General features: G+C 43.6%; 1 protein-coding gene across 3 annotated transcripts in view; it reads left to right on the forward strand.

Annotated features, from left to right (window-relative positions):
- The window catches only part of HSD11B1L (hydroxysteroid 11-beta dehydrogenase 1 like), a 252,076-nt gene extending 238,097 nt beyond the window's left edge, over positions 1 to 13,979 (forward strand). For all 3 annotated transcript variants that reach the window (XM_063914435.1, XM_063914436.1, XM_063914434.1), the window contains one exon: positions 13,683 to 13,979. In XM_063914435.1, coding sequence (XP_063770505.1) covers positions 13,683 to 13,887 — 205 coding nt within the window. In that variant the 3' untranslated portion in view covers positions 13,888 to 13,979. The remainder of the gene's footprint in view (positions 1 to 13,682) is intronic.
- Positions 13,980 to 14,482: the final 503 nt, after the last annotated feature.

A 14,482-nucleotide genomic window follows, 5' to 3' on the forward strand; every position in this document is an offset into this window, starting at 1 on the left:
GGGGTGAGGAATCAGACGATGAGGAGGAGGTGGACATCTTGCTTCTGTAGAGCCAGTTTGTGCAAGGAGAGATTGATTGCTTCTTTTTTGGTGGGGGCCCAAACCAACCAGTCATTTCAGTCACAGTCGTGTGGCAGACCCTGTCGCTGAAATGATGGGTTTGTTAAAGTGTGCATGTCCTGTTTATACAACATAAGGGTGGGTGGGAGGGCCCAAGGACAATTCCATCTTGCACCTCTTTTTTCTTTCATTTATCTTTGCATCATGTGCTGTTTGGGGACTATTTTTTGAAGTGCCATCCTGTCTGACACTGCAGTGGCACTCCTAGATGGGCCAGGTGTTTGTGTCGGCCACTTGGGTCGCTTAGCTTAGCCATCCAGCGACCTTGGTGCACCTCTTTTTTTCTTTGCATCATGTGCTGTTTGGGGACTATTTTTTAAATCTGCCATCCTGTCTGACACTGCAGTGCCACTCCTAGATGGGCCAGGTGTTTGTGTCGGCCACTTGGGTCGCTTAGCTTAGTCATCCAGCGACTTCGGTGCAAATTTTAGGACTAAAAATAATATTGTGAGGTGTGAGGTGTTCAGAATAGAATGGAAATGAGTGGAAATTATGGTTATTGAGGTTAATACTATGGGATCAAAATGACCCCCAAATTCTATGATTTTAGCTGTTTTTGAGGGTATTTTGTAAAAAAACACCCGAATCCAAAACACACCCGAATCCGACAAAAAGTTTTCAGGGAGGTTTTGCCAAAACGTGTCTGAATCCAAAACACGGCCGCGGAACCGAATCCAGAACCGAAACACAAAACCCGAGAAATTTACGGTGCACATCACTAGTTTGAAATAGTACCCGTTCACATGGGAGGGACTTTTATAGAATCCAAAACATACAAGACCCAACGCCGGGAAGATGCCGTTTTGCCTCATTTTGGATTCCGAGCATGGTGGGAAAACCTGAGCCTGGGCTGAGAAGTACTTGGATATGCAAAATTCGGGTGGGTTTGGTTTTCAGTAAACCGAACACACACATCTCTAGTCTTTTATAGACTTCTAATAATTATTCTTCCAGCCATTCTGCTCCATATTACAATATTATGTTTCTATGTGGAATATTTATACAAAAACAAATTCTGTGATATCCCCAAAAACAGCCATTTTCAGGGGTACCTGCAAATATTAAGCATATACTCAATGTATGTACTGAAGACCGCAGCAGATTTCGGAGAACATTAAATACATGTGAAGGTTATAAGGGATTTAGACATCACTCAAAGGGGGTCAAGCCGACAAAAAGTTTTGCCAAAACGCGTCCGAATCCAAAACACGGCCGCGGAACCGAATCCAGAACCGAAACACAAAACCCGAGAAATTTACGGTGCACATCACTAGTTTGAAATAGTACCCGTTCACATGGGAGGGACTTTTATAGAATCCAAAACATACAAGACCCAACGCCGGGAAGATGCCGTTTTGCCTCATTTTGGATTCCGAGCATGGTGGGAAAACCTGAGCCTGGGCTGAGAAGTACTTGGATATGCAAAATTCGGGTGGGTTTGGTTTTCAGTAAACCGAACACACACATCTCTAGTCTTTTATAGACTTCTAATAATTATTCTTCCAGCCATTCTGCTCCATATTACAATATTATGTTTCTATGTGGAATATTTATACAAAAACAAATTCTGTGATATCCCCAAAAACAGCCATTTTCAGGGGTACCTGCAAATATTAAGCATATACTCAATGTATGTACTGAAGACCGCAGCAGATTTCGGAGAACATTAAATACATGTGAAGGTTATAAGGGATTTAGACATCACTCAAAGGGGGTCAAGCCGACAAAAAGTTTTGCCAAAACGCGTCTGAATCCAAAACACGGCCACGGAACCAAATCCAAAACCAAAACACAAAACACAAAAAAATTCCGGTGCACATCACTAGTTGGAACTAGATTTGTGCGCCGGCCCAAATCTTGGGTTTTGGGTTTTGATTTTGCATCAGCATCTCCTTCATATTTTGGCTCTTTATTGGTTTTTCCCCAATCGCCTTTGTGGGTTTTGGTTTTGGATCTGTATTTCTTGTAGAAAAAAATCATAAAAACAGCTAAAATCACAGAATTTGGGCATGTTTTTGTTCCAAACTCAATGACATTCATTTCCACTCATTTCCAGCCAATTTTGACCACCCCATAGCTCATAATATTGTTTTCATCCATTTTAGGCCAAAGGCTGCAGCGAGCTGGCTGGTTACTAACCGACAATGCAGCTGCACAAACATACGGCAGTTTATAGCACATCTATGAAACACTGCCACACCGCAGTGCAGAAATGAAAAGTGGTGCAAGATGGAATTGTCCTTGGGCCCTTCCTTCCACCCTTATTTTGGATATTAAAATGGATATGCACAGGGTAACAAACCAAGCACTTCAGTGACAGGGACTGACTCTTTTGTGGCTGAAGTGTTTGCTTTTTTTGGGCCCCTACAAAACTATTTTTTGGAAGGACTACAGCTGATCACTAATGAGGAGGTTGATGATGAGTGCGTTAAACACATTATAATCTTGTAAAATAAATTTCATGAATTTGCCGCAAATAACGTAACATGGAGGAGGTGCCTAGATGGCTAACGTCCCTACCTCTACTAACTTTGGCCTCACAAATGGAGCAGATGCCTTCACAAACATTGCCAGGATTTATGGAAAAATTATTCCACACCCAAGAGGTCGCTTTTTTATTTTGGTATTATGCACTGGATTCACAATGGCTTTCTTTTTATTATGGGCAAGAACTGCATCCGCTGGTGGCTAACTTACACACACAACATCATAAACATCCTCAGTGTCAGATAGTATTAGTATACATATATCCCCCTCATCCTGTTCAAATTCCACACATGAATCATCAATTTCTATTAAGCCCTCATCATCATTTTTACGTGTACTGCTCCCCACACGTGCAAATGGTGTAGAAATGGTGGAAGGAGGTGAAAGAGGCTTCTCTATGAGGACAGTGTAAGAAATGTCAGACTCACACATAGCTAATATGGACACCCCTAAACGTTCCTGAAGAATGTGTGACGGTTCTGCCCGCACAATTTGTTTTACTGCTATTGTTGTTTTCATTTTTTGACACCTGTTCTAGACTCTGAGTGAAAAGTTCTTGTATCATCATGAGAAGCAGAAGAAGATGCCTCACTGACAGTTTCAGAACTACCACTTATAAATAAAGGCCAAGCCTGAGTCTTTCCTTGCCACTTTGTGTGGTGAATGGCATATTGCCAATTTTATGTTTCTCTGCAGCTAATTTTCCTTTTGATGTTTTATTCTTTACCACTGTAAAATTATATTGCTTTTTTGGTTTTACGTGCCTCTTATGTGCCATCTATGCCCTTGGGCATTGACCTTAGTAGATGACATTGACGGACTTGTATCGTCATGACTGGTGGCAGCAGCTGCAGCACTAGTATGTGCTTCCTGCTCTCCTCTCAATTGTTCGTCCTCCATATCTATCAAGTATCAACAAACACGAACGAAGTGGGGTACAGCACACACTACAATTTGTACAACAAATGTACCACCCACAGTGTCACAATACGTGTATGAGTCAGAAATAGTAATCAAACACTGTGATTTAATTTCACCAACAGTGTTGACACAATACATGTGTGAGTATGAAATAAAATATATTACTGTTGTACCACCTTCACCCACAGTGTCGCACAATATGTGTATGAGTACAAATTAAATATATTACTGTGGTACCACCTTCACCAACAGTGTCGCATAGTATGTGTATGAGGACAAAATAATATATATTACTGTGGTATCACCTTCACCTACAGAATCGCAAAATATGTGTATGACTCAGAAATAGTACTCAAACACTGCAGTTTAATTTCACCAACAGTGTCGAACAATATGTATATGAGTACAAAATAGTAAAAAACTGTGGTTTGACCAACAGTTTCACAGTACTTATGAAAATAAAATAAAAATGGTATAGTTCACTGGGATACAGCACAAACAAAACATTTTTTTTTTTATAAATACAATTTAGGCTTTTAGCTTTCATTATTTTAATCTTACACTGGGTCAGAGCCCCTGGATGGATGGACAAATCACCCCTAGGTGGACAGAGCACCCCTTGTCAGATACACCAGATGACAGACAGAGCACCCCTGGACTGATACTGATAGGACACACCAGCCCCTGGATGTATATGGGCAGATCACCCCTTGTCAGATACACTAACAGACAACAGACAGAGCACCCCTGGGCTGCTACACCAGCCCTACAGCAGCCACCAGCCTCAAGAGAGTGAGAGATATTACAGTATAATGAGTATTTTAGGCTATGGGGCTTGCTACAATCAGTAATCATGGGTCACTCATATACATTGGAGTTAGTGAGTGAGGGTGTAATAATGGGGTATGTGGACCTGCTACATCCAGTGAAGGGAGCACTGCTGTAAAATGCAGTAACTGAGTGGTGTAATAATGGAAATCAGAGGCGAGGGGACATGGTACAATCAGTGAAGGAGGAAGTAATATACTGTAATAGAATATAAGGAAAAACAACAAATAATGTAAGGGACATAAGTCAGTAATGAAAATATAGTGCTATATATTGTGTGAGGGAGGGGGCCCTAAATCTGTATTTTACATAGGGCTTCATGAGGTCTAAATCCACCTCTGGCCTATCGCCAGATGAGACCTAGGCCTTCTTTTTTTTGTCATTACAACATATTTATTTTATTTTGCACCTGGTGAGGGAGAATGGCCAATGGTCAGTAAATTGTGGTTATGGAGATGGGGGTGGGGTTCCGTTTTGCTGCGGCAGTTAGGAGGTCCTGAGAATTTGCCATACATTTCTAATTCGGATCCAAGGTTACAGAGTGAAGATAGGGGAGATGACAGGATAAGCAGCACGTTGACTGCACATAATGAAATCTTGTATTGTGTACGGTTCACAGAGATACCCATAATGTCAGAATGACAGCGCACCCTAGCCACCAAAAGTTTGACGCTTAATACATAAATTAGCAGAGAAAGGCACTTGGCTAGTCCCATTGCTCAGTCTAAACACTGATGAAAAAAGTCCTTTGTAGACACTGAAGCCGTCAGGTTGGCATATAGGGCATTTATAGCTGACAAACAAAGTATCACAAAAGCCATAGGCTTTTAAGGTCTGAAACATAGGGTGTAATATGTGATGCCGGCGGTCGGGCTCCCAGCGGCCAGCATACCGGCGCCGGAATCCCGACCGGCGGCATACCAACAGCTGGGCAAGCGCAAATGAGCACCTTGCAGGCACGGTGGCGCGCTACTCGCGCCACGCTATCTATTCTCCCTCCAGGGGGGTCGTGGACCCCCAAGGGGGAGAAAAGATGTCGGTATGCCGGCGGTCGGGATTCCGGCGCCGGTATGGTGGTCATCGGGAGCCCGGCCACCGGTAACCTGAAGATCACCCGAAACATAAAAGGCCAAGTTAGGCGGAAGATGTCCGAATGAGATTTCATTTTACGGAGCAAGATTATTGAAACTAGATAAAGATGTGGAGTGGGCACATTATTAAGGGCATTCCCTGTGAGTGGGAGTACAGCACAGCCATTTCCACTCTGTAAAAAGACTTATTTTGTGCACCAGCTGTTAGTTTTCATGGATTGGGTCTCATCCTATTTTTTTAGGAAACCTATTCGTAATGTACAACTAGCTTCAAACACATAATAGTACCATATGGAATGAAGACTGTCCCAATATCACCTCTTATGATTAATCTAAACTACAGTATAAATAAGACTAAACTGAGCAGCATTTAAAAAAAAAATGGAAAAGTTACATTTAATGATACTGAATTGTGAAGGTGTTGAAAATTGGACTTTTAAGTCAGACGTTTGCACAGTGGGCCTCTTTAGATCCTTCTACCTCCCCACACACCTAGATGAGCTTCTAGCTTCTAGAAGCATATCCTAAAAGCAGAGAGTAGGTGTGCGCCATGATGTGGGGATCATCTAAGTGCACGTTGCCAAACTGAAAAGTCTTGTGAGCTTTGTTATTTTTACAAAAGAGGGTTTTGTTTTTCTTACTGTAGATACACTTCACCTCTTAAAAGCTGAAACTATACAAGAAAATCTATCTTTTTAGTTTATTATCTCTTTATCCACCCTGCTGGGCTTCAGAACAAAATATTCTGAACACAAATGTGTAATCCTGCTGCCTCTTTATTATAGAATTTTCCAGCCCTCTAATTATCATCCTTTACAAATAGATAAGAGAAAGCAGCAAATCGTATGTGCCCTAAGATACACTCAACTCGAGCAGTTATTTTTATAAAGATAAATAGATAGATAGATAGATAGATAGATAGATAGATAGATTTAGTAGCCATACCATAAATGTACAAATCCAGCCCTAAACATATGCAAACTAGGCATTTGGAATGTCTAGGGGCAAAAGCAGCTCATGCTGATTAAAATTATATGAGTCATGCCTATATTCTGTGCAGGGCCGTAACTACGTGTGTGCCAGGTGTGCCTGGCACACAGCGCAGTTGCCCTGAGGGCGCAATAGCCAGCGGCATGTAATGAGTCAAATTGACTCATTACATGCTGCCACTGCTTTGTGCGCCGCGCTGTTGAGGAGAGAGCAGCGCCGGAGGCAGCGGAGAAGGAGGAGGGAGGGGGACTGGAGCCACAGCAGCGCTATGTAATTGGTAGTAGCGCCGCTGCAGCAGTCCCCTCTCCTTCCGTATTGGCTGCCCGGCGCTGCTATGAATGCTGGGATGCGGTTCATTCATCCCAGCATTCACAGCAGCGCCGAGCAGCCAATACGGAAGGAGAGGGGACAGCTGCTACTACCAATTACATAGCGCTGCTGTGGCTCCAGTCCCCCTCCCTCCTCCTCCTCCTTCTCCCCTGCATCCGAAGCTGCCAGCATGAGCCACGAGGAGCCTGACTGCCAGCGGGGAGAGATGGTAAGTATCTCTCTCTCTCTCTATTTCTTTCTCTCTCTCTCTATTTCTCTATCCTGTCTGCCGCAATGTGTAAAAAGGGGGACTGTCTGCCATAATGTGTAAAAAGGGGGACTGGCTGCTGTAATGTGTAAAAAGGGGGACGCTGTCTGCCGCAATGTGTAAAAAGGGGGACTGGCTGCCGTAATGTGTAAAAAGGGGGACACTGTCTGCCACAATGTGTAAAAAGGGGGATGCTGTCTGCCGTAATGTGTAAAAAGGGGACGCTGTCTGCCGTATTGTGTAAAAAGGTGTACTGGCTGCCGTAATGTGTAAAAAGGGGGACGCTGCCTGCCGCAATGTGTAAAAAGGGGGACTGGCTGCCGTAATGTGTAAAAAGGGGGACACTGCCGCAATGTGTAAAAAGGGGGATGCTGTCTGCCGCAATGTGTAAACAGCGGGACGCTGTCTGCCGTAATGTGTAAAAAGGGGGATGCTGTCTGCCGCAATGTGTAAAAAGGGGGGACGCTGTCTGCCGCAATGTGTAAAAAGGGGGACGCTGTCTGCCGTAATGTGTAAAAAGGTGGACGCTGTCTGCCGTAATGTGTAAAAAGGGGACGCTGTCTGCCGTAATGTGTAAAAAGGGGGACTGGCTGCCGTAATGTGTAAAAAAGGGGACGCTGCCTGCCATAATGTGTAAAAAAAAAGGGGGATGCTGTCTGACATAATGTGTAAAAAGGGGACGCTGTCTGCCGTAATGTGTAAAAAGGGGACTCTGTCTGCTGTAATGTGTAAAAAAGGGGACGCTGTCTGCCGTAATGTGTAAAACAGGGGACGCTGTCTGCCATAGTGTGTAAAAAGGGGGACTGTCTGCTGTAATGTGTAAAAGGGGCTCTACCTGGTGTAGTGGTGCTACCGTGCAGCGTAATTTGAATAATGGAGACTACTGTGCACCGTAGTATGAATTGGTATTATGTTGTGGCCACGCCCCTTCCCCATGAAGCCATGCCCCTATATATTTTTGGCGCGCCTACGGCACGCACTGCCCCTATTTTGCATGGGGGGATGCCAATGCCGTTTCTTGCACACAGCGCTAAAATGCCTAGTTACGGCACTGATTCTGTGTGTGACTGCGGCTGTATCTGCATACAAAATGCTACGTTAGTGTATTCCTGGAAATCACTGTAACAGATACAGTCACAGTTGCACATAGAATATAGGCTTGCTGCATATCATTTTAATCCACAGAAGATGCTTCATGGCATATTGAGGCAAGATGTATGAGGACACATATGTATCCAAGCAGAGGCAGAGGTCACAGTGATAGCGGCCGTATGAGTGCTGTGTACAAATGGGTGCAATACTGTTCGGCATATGTGTGTAAGGGGCATTATGTGTGTCATGTGTATAAATGCATTAATAATGTGCAGCATACGTGTAAGGGGCACTATTTGTGTCATTATGTGTATAAGGGCATTAATATAGGTTGGCATAATGTGTAAGGTACATTATGTTTATAAGGACATTAATAATGTGTAAGGGGCATTACTGTGTGATATTATGTGTATAAAGCAGTGGTTCTCAAACTGTGTGTCATGGCACCTTGGGATGCCTCGGGACACTTGCAGGGGGTGCCCTGGGTTGGTGGTCCAGGACCAATAAAAATGATTTATGGTCCATGTAATAGGTAAAACCAAGGCTTGTCACTGTGAATCATAAAATATGTGGACAAACAGGAGCGAATGCTATCCATCACAACATAACTGAACCTAAGAATGATATATAAAGTAATTAATACTTAACTTAATACTTAATACTTTACTTAATATATGTTTTTCTAAATTTCTCATTAAGAAACTTTTGGTCTAGGGGTGCCGTGAAAAAAATTCAGACACTCTAGGTTGCCGTGATTCAAAAAAGTTTGGTAACCACAGGTATAAAAGCATTACTAATGTGTGGCATTATGTGTATAAGGTGCTCTAGTGTGTGGTGTAACATATAGAAAGGGTACTACTGTGTGGTCTAAAGTGAATAAAGCAATATGCTGTGGTGTAATGTGTATAAGGAGCAATTCAGTGTGATGTAATGGGAAAAAGGGGCACTACTGTGAGGAGTAACGTATATAAGGTAAAGTGGTACTAGTGTGAAGCAGAGATAATGTGAATAAAGTTGTACTACTGTGTGGCGTAATTTGAATTGGGGGTACTATATTGTGGCCATGCCCCTTCCCAGCAAAAACAAAACACACCCCTTTTTTGGGCTGTGCGTCAAATGTGTGAACTGTTCCTATTTAAAATCTAGGGGGTAGGAGTACCAAAACAGGACTGCTATGGGTGAGGGTGATGGTGCTGGGAAAGGGGTGCAGGGGCAGAGGCGGAACTAGCAGCGGTGCTAGGGGGCACCAGCCAAAATTTTACCTAGGGCATCATATTGGTTAGGGCTGGCTCTGTATGGGTGTGTGTGTGTGTGTGTGTGTGTGTGTGTGTGTGTGTGTGTGTGTGTGTGTGTGTGTGTGTGTGTGTGTGTATTCTGTATATACATTTCTGAGGTTCAAAAATTTGTTTTTCCCATACATCATACAAATGCTTAGTTCAAAAGTAAAAACGCATTAACTTCAAATACGGACAGATTGTATGTTACGTGCACGTGTGTTTAAATGGCACAAAAGATTTAAGAGTCTATTTACTAAACCTTGAAAAGAGATAAAGTGGACGGAGATAAAGTGGATGGAGATAAAGTACCAGCCAACCAGCTCTTGTCTGTCATTTTTCAAACACAGCCTGTAACATGACAGTTAGGAGCTGGTTAGCTGGTACTTTATCTCTCCATCCACTTTATCTCTCTACAAGGCTTAGTAAATACACCCCTTAGTGAAGGGCGAGAAGATATCGAAGATTATGAACATTCTGGAAGGCCTTGGACATCAAAAAACAAATAGCAGAAACAGTAAACATAGACAAAGAAACTGTATGTAAGTTTTGCATCTAGGGGGTCATTCCGAGTTGTTCGCTCTGTAAAAATCTTCGCATCGCAGCGATTTTCCGCTTAATGCGCATGCGCAATGTCCGCACTGCGACTGCGCCAAGTAAATTTGCTATGCACTTAGGAATTTTACTCACGGCTTTTTCATCGTTCTGGCGATCGTAATGTGATTGACAGGAAATGGGTGTTACTGGGCGGAAACAGGCCGTTTTATGGGCGTGTGGGAAAAAACGCTACAGTTTCCGGAAAAAAATGCAGGAGTGGCTGGAGAAACGGGGGAGTGTCTGGGCGAACGCTGGGTGTGTTTGTGACGTCAAACCAGGAACGACAAGCACTGAACTGATCGCAGATGCCGAGTAAGTCTGAAGCTACTCAGAAACTGCTACGAGGTGTGTAATCGCAATATTGCGAATACATCGTTCGCAATTTTAAGATGCTAAGATTCACTCCCAGTAAGCGGCGGCTTAGCATGAGCAAATCTTGGTAAAATTCACTTGCGAGCGAACAACTCGGAATGACCCCCCTAGATCTTAACATAGCAAAAGTCTGTGCTAAGATAGTTATAAGGTTTGTCATTGCTGAGCAGAAAGAAAATTGAAAGCAAATTTGTACATACATTTTGGAGCATATTCAAGTGGATTCACATTCATAGATAAATTGGTTACATGTTATAAAAAATGGATCTTCCGATACGAGATAAAACGCCAGTTCATGCTCCGGAAAAGACCATCATCACCAAGAATAAAGAAGGCACAACAAAGAAACTTCAAATTCAAAGCCATGTTAATTGTTGTCTTTGATATCAAGGGTGTTATTCTGGAAGACTGGGTACATGAAAGCGCAACAGTGAATCAACATTACTACAAAAATGTTCTAGAAACTTTGCGGTAGAGAATTAGAAGAAAGAAGAAAAATTATTTCATCCTCCATCAGGACAATGCACCAGCCCACACAGCTCAGCAAAACAGTTTATAGCCGAGAAACAGATTGCAGTGCTAGTAGAACACCCATCATACTCGCCAGAATTAGCACCATTCTTTCTTTTCCCTAAGGCCAAATCTGTTCTAAAGGGAACTGAGGTAAATAGTTACTGAGGTAAAGAAGAAAACAACCGAACTGTTGAGACAGGAAGCAGTCAGGGTCCCGGCTGTCGGTATCCCGGCAGTCAGAATGCTGGAATACCGACCCAGAATGGATGCACCATCCCTGTGCTGGTATGCCGACAGCCAGGATACCCAACCAGAACAGACCATGGTGCACCACAGGTAAGCCACGGGGGGGAGTTTAGGTTTAGGCTGCGGGGGGGGGGGGGGGGGGGGGTACGGGTTAGGCTGTGTCCTGGGGGGGTTAGCAAGCAAGAAGGGGTTGTTAGGGTTAGGCTGTGGGGGGCGGAGGGTTAGGTTTAGGTAGTGGGGTGACAGGGTTAGGTTTAGCACCTCCGAGGGGTGGTTAGGAACCATGGGGGGAGGTTAGGGTTAGGCTGCGGATAGATAGGGATAGGGGGTTGGGGAGAGGGGAGAACACCCCTTACTCACCCCTGTCGGCTTCTTCCACATCAGGATCCCGGCATCAGTATTTCGAGCGCCGGAATCCCATGCGCTGGGATCTCATACTGATCCTGTTGAGACAGCTGGCAGATAATGAGCTACAGCGTATCAGATGTGTTTGAGAAGATGTACTGTACTCCCACATCCCCTTTCCTTCCTTTGTCATTATTATACACTACTTTGTTCTTTATGATAGATATTACTCTACTTTGAATACTTTTTATTCATAATGTTGCAAATCTCTGTAAAACAATTCCATTTAGTGCTACAGAGAATCTAATAAATGGCAACTGGATTTAGGCATGATCTTTTCATTATTTGGTGAACATTATCTGACATATGTAATGTTTTCTACAATTTAATAAAGTGTGTTATTTGGAAATGTAACAGCTGTTCCAGAAAACACAATTGCTTCAGTGGGCTATATTGGTCACTTCTATGAGCGGATTCGGTTTTACTCGGTTTTACTCGGTTCTCAAAACGGCATCTTATTGGCTATCCAAAACACGTGACATCCGTGAGCCAATAAGATGCCGTTTTGAGAACAGAGTAAAACCGAGTAAAACCGAATCCGCTCATCTATGGGTGGTACCCACTTGGCTCACTAGTGTATGACTATATAGTGAAACAGTGAAGGAGATGTAATGATAACTTTCTGAAAGGCCAAGCAGGGTTGATAAGGGCTGTCAGTGTGCCTCTTCAGATTCTTCTGCCTCTCCACACAAATAGGTGTGCAGAAACAAAATGGGGATATTCCATGAAAATGCGTAAGTATGTCGCACATGTGAGCAGAGGTGGTTTGGGATGGAAAACCAGTCCAGGAAATTTCTGAAGCAGCCCTGATGGGGGTGGGGTCTGTTGAAGGGGTGTGGTCTGTTGAAGGGGTAGTGTCTGCCAAGGGGTATTATAGTCCCTCACAGAGACTGACTTTAAGTTGCGTCGTTTGCTGCAGTTGCATCTGCAATTTTATTACAATGCCACTACAAAGCCCTTTTCTGGTGTACAGTCGGCCATGTGTCCGAATGTGCAAGGACTGAGGTGCCCACTTTCAGTGTCTGCAGCCGCTGCAAGCATGCTTTGTGCGTGTTTAGCCATCACAACCGATTGCATCTTTGATACTTGCAACAGTCCTATTCTAGTTGCAAATCATCCAAGTGTGGCATTCAATGTGAGCGATTCAACGTTTTTGTATGCAACCACTTTCAGAAACAATGCCCTGGCACTCCAATAACACTCCCATACTATGTTAGATCTGCGTCTGATTAGCCAACACCCTGTAACTGCCCAAGGAATGCCCAACACATTTCTAATGGACTTCTTTGTGCATGTGTTTGATTATATATTGCGACTCTGTAGGAACACCATAGGGTTGTATGCACGTTGCAACTCACATGCATGCACAGATAACAAGCATTGCTTTACTGCCTCCCCCACAGGATAAAAACCCCACACATTGTCTGTCGCAGAAAAATATAAAACACATTGGGGAAAAAAACACATACATAAGGATGAAAAAGTATGAGGCAGATACTATCATTTTAGATTTAATCAAGTAGTCATAGTAAGTGTGTAGGATCATTGGCTAATGCCTGTGACTAAAGGTGGGTACACACTGGCCAATATATCGGCCGTTCTCTTGAGCGGCCGATATATCGCGGGTCCATCGGCCAGTGTGTACAGGCGATATGTCTGTGAACTCCGTCGTTCACAGACATATCACGTTTGCCCCCGAAGCACAGCCGTCGGCCAATATATCTACCGATATATTGGCGAGTTGCTGTGTGTGTACGGGCGGTCGGCCAACCGTCCGTACACATGCTGCGGCAGCCGGCGGTGATTGACAGCTGAACTGGGCGGTCGTGAGTACACGCCCGCCCAGTTCATGACGTCAGTCCCCGACGGATCGGGCAGTGTGTATGCACAGCACACTGTCCGATCCATCCATAAATATATCTGCAGATCAGTTGATGGGCAGATATATCCATCAGTGTGTACCCACCTTCAGTGTCATTAAGTATAACCACTACTGTCAATATAGCCACAAATTTGGTCTTTTGACAATCAAGCAAATGCGGCACATGTATCAACATTGTTACTATGATAAACTGGATTGTATGAGCCGTCACAACAGATAATAGAAAAGTAGACCATTTGTACCTGAATACATCTTTCCTGATCCTATGTTTTCACCACCTTTTGCAGAGATAAGATCGCCATGACTGCTTACCCTGCCCAAGATGCTGCCTTAGCAGTGGTGTCAGCTGGAACAACACGCCAACAGGAGATGTTCTATCCCTGGTATGTCAGACCTGTATGCTTCTTTAGGGACTGGTTTCCACAAAGCAGAGACTGGGTTATGCATATGTCATACCAATACAAACCAGAAGGACTTACTGTACCATCCTGAGAGGATCTCTTTTGTCACAAAGTCATGCTCTGTTAAACACGTTCTTGTTTCCATTTACTGTAGTTCAACACAAATAAAAAAAATCAACTTAATGCTCCAAAAGCTGTTATCTTTTCATACAAGTACTACAGTACGTTGCATGCCTATAATATATCTATAGATTATAAATATATACAGTATATATTGTATACTGTATGGACACAGGGGCGTAAAGTAGGCATTGAGTCTATGTGGGCGATTCAATTGATTTTATTTTCCCCAGCGGCTGTCACTAGGTGGGGCCTGATGGAGCAATTCAATTGTTGCTCCTTTCAGGCGCAAGTGCTGCTGATGGGACATATTTGTTCTCGCTGCCCCCTGAGGAAGCAAGAAGAAATATGCGAAAGGACCGTGGTTTGTGTTCCCAAACAGCATTTGGGGCGCTCTAACCAGGACTACGCACCAAAAAACCCGTCTATTCGGGCACGACAATCATGATAATGGGCACCCGGAACAATTTAATTGCTCCGTCAGGGGTAAATTATGTATAGCAGTATCCAAAAGAATTGCATTTCCCATATGAATCTTGTTCTAAATTAAAGAATTCTTGGTGCAC

Source organism: Pseudophryne corroboree, chromosome 1 (genome assembly GCF_028390025.1).
Source record: "Pseudophryne corroboree isolate aPseCor3 chromosome 1, aPseCor3.hap2, whole genome shotgun sequence".
In the NCBI taxonomy this organism is placed as follows: Eukaryota; Metazoa; Chordata; class Amphibia; order Anura; family Myobatrachidae; genus Pseudophryne; species Pseudophryne corroboree.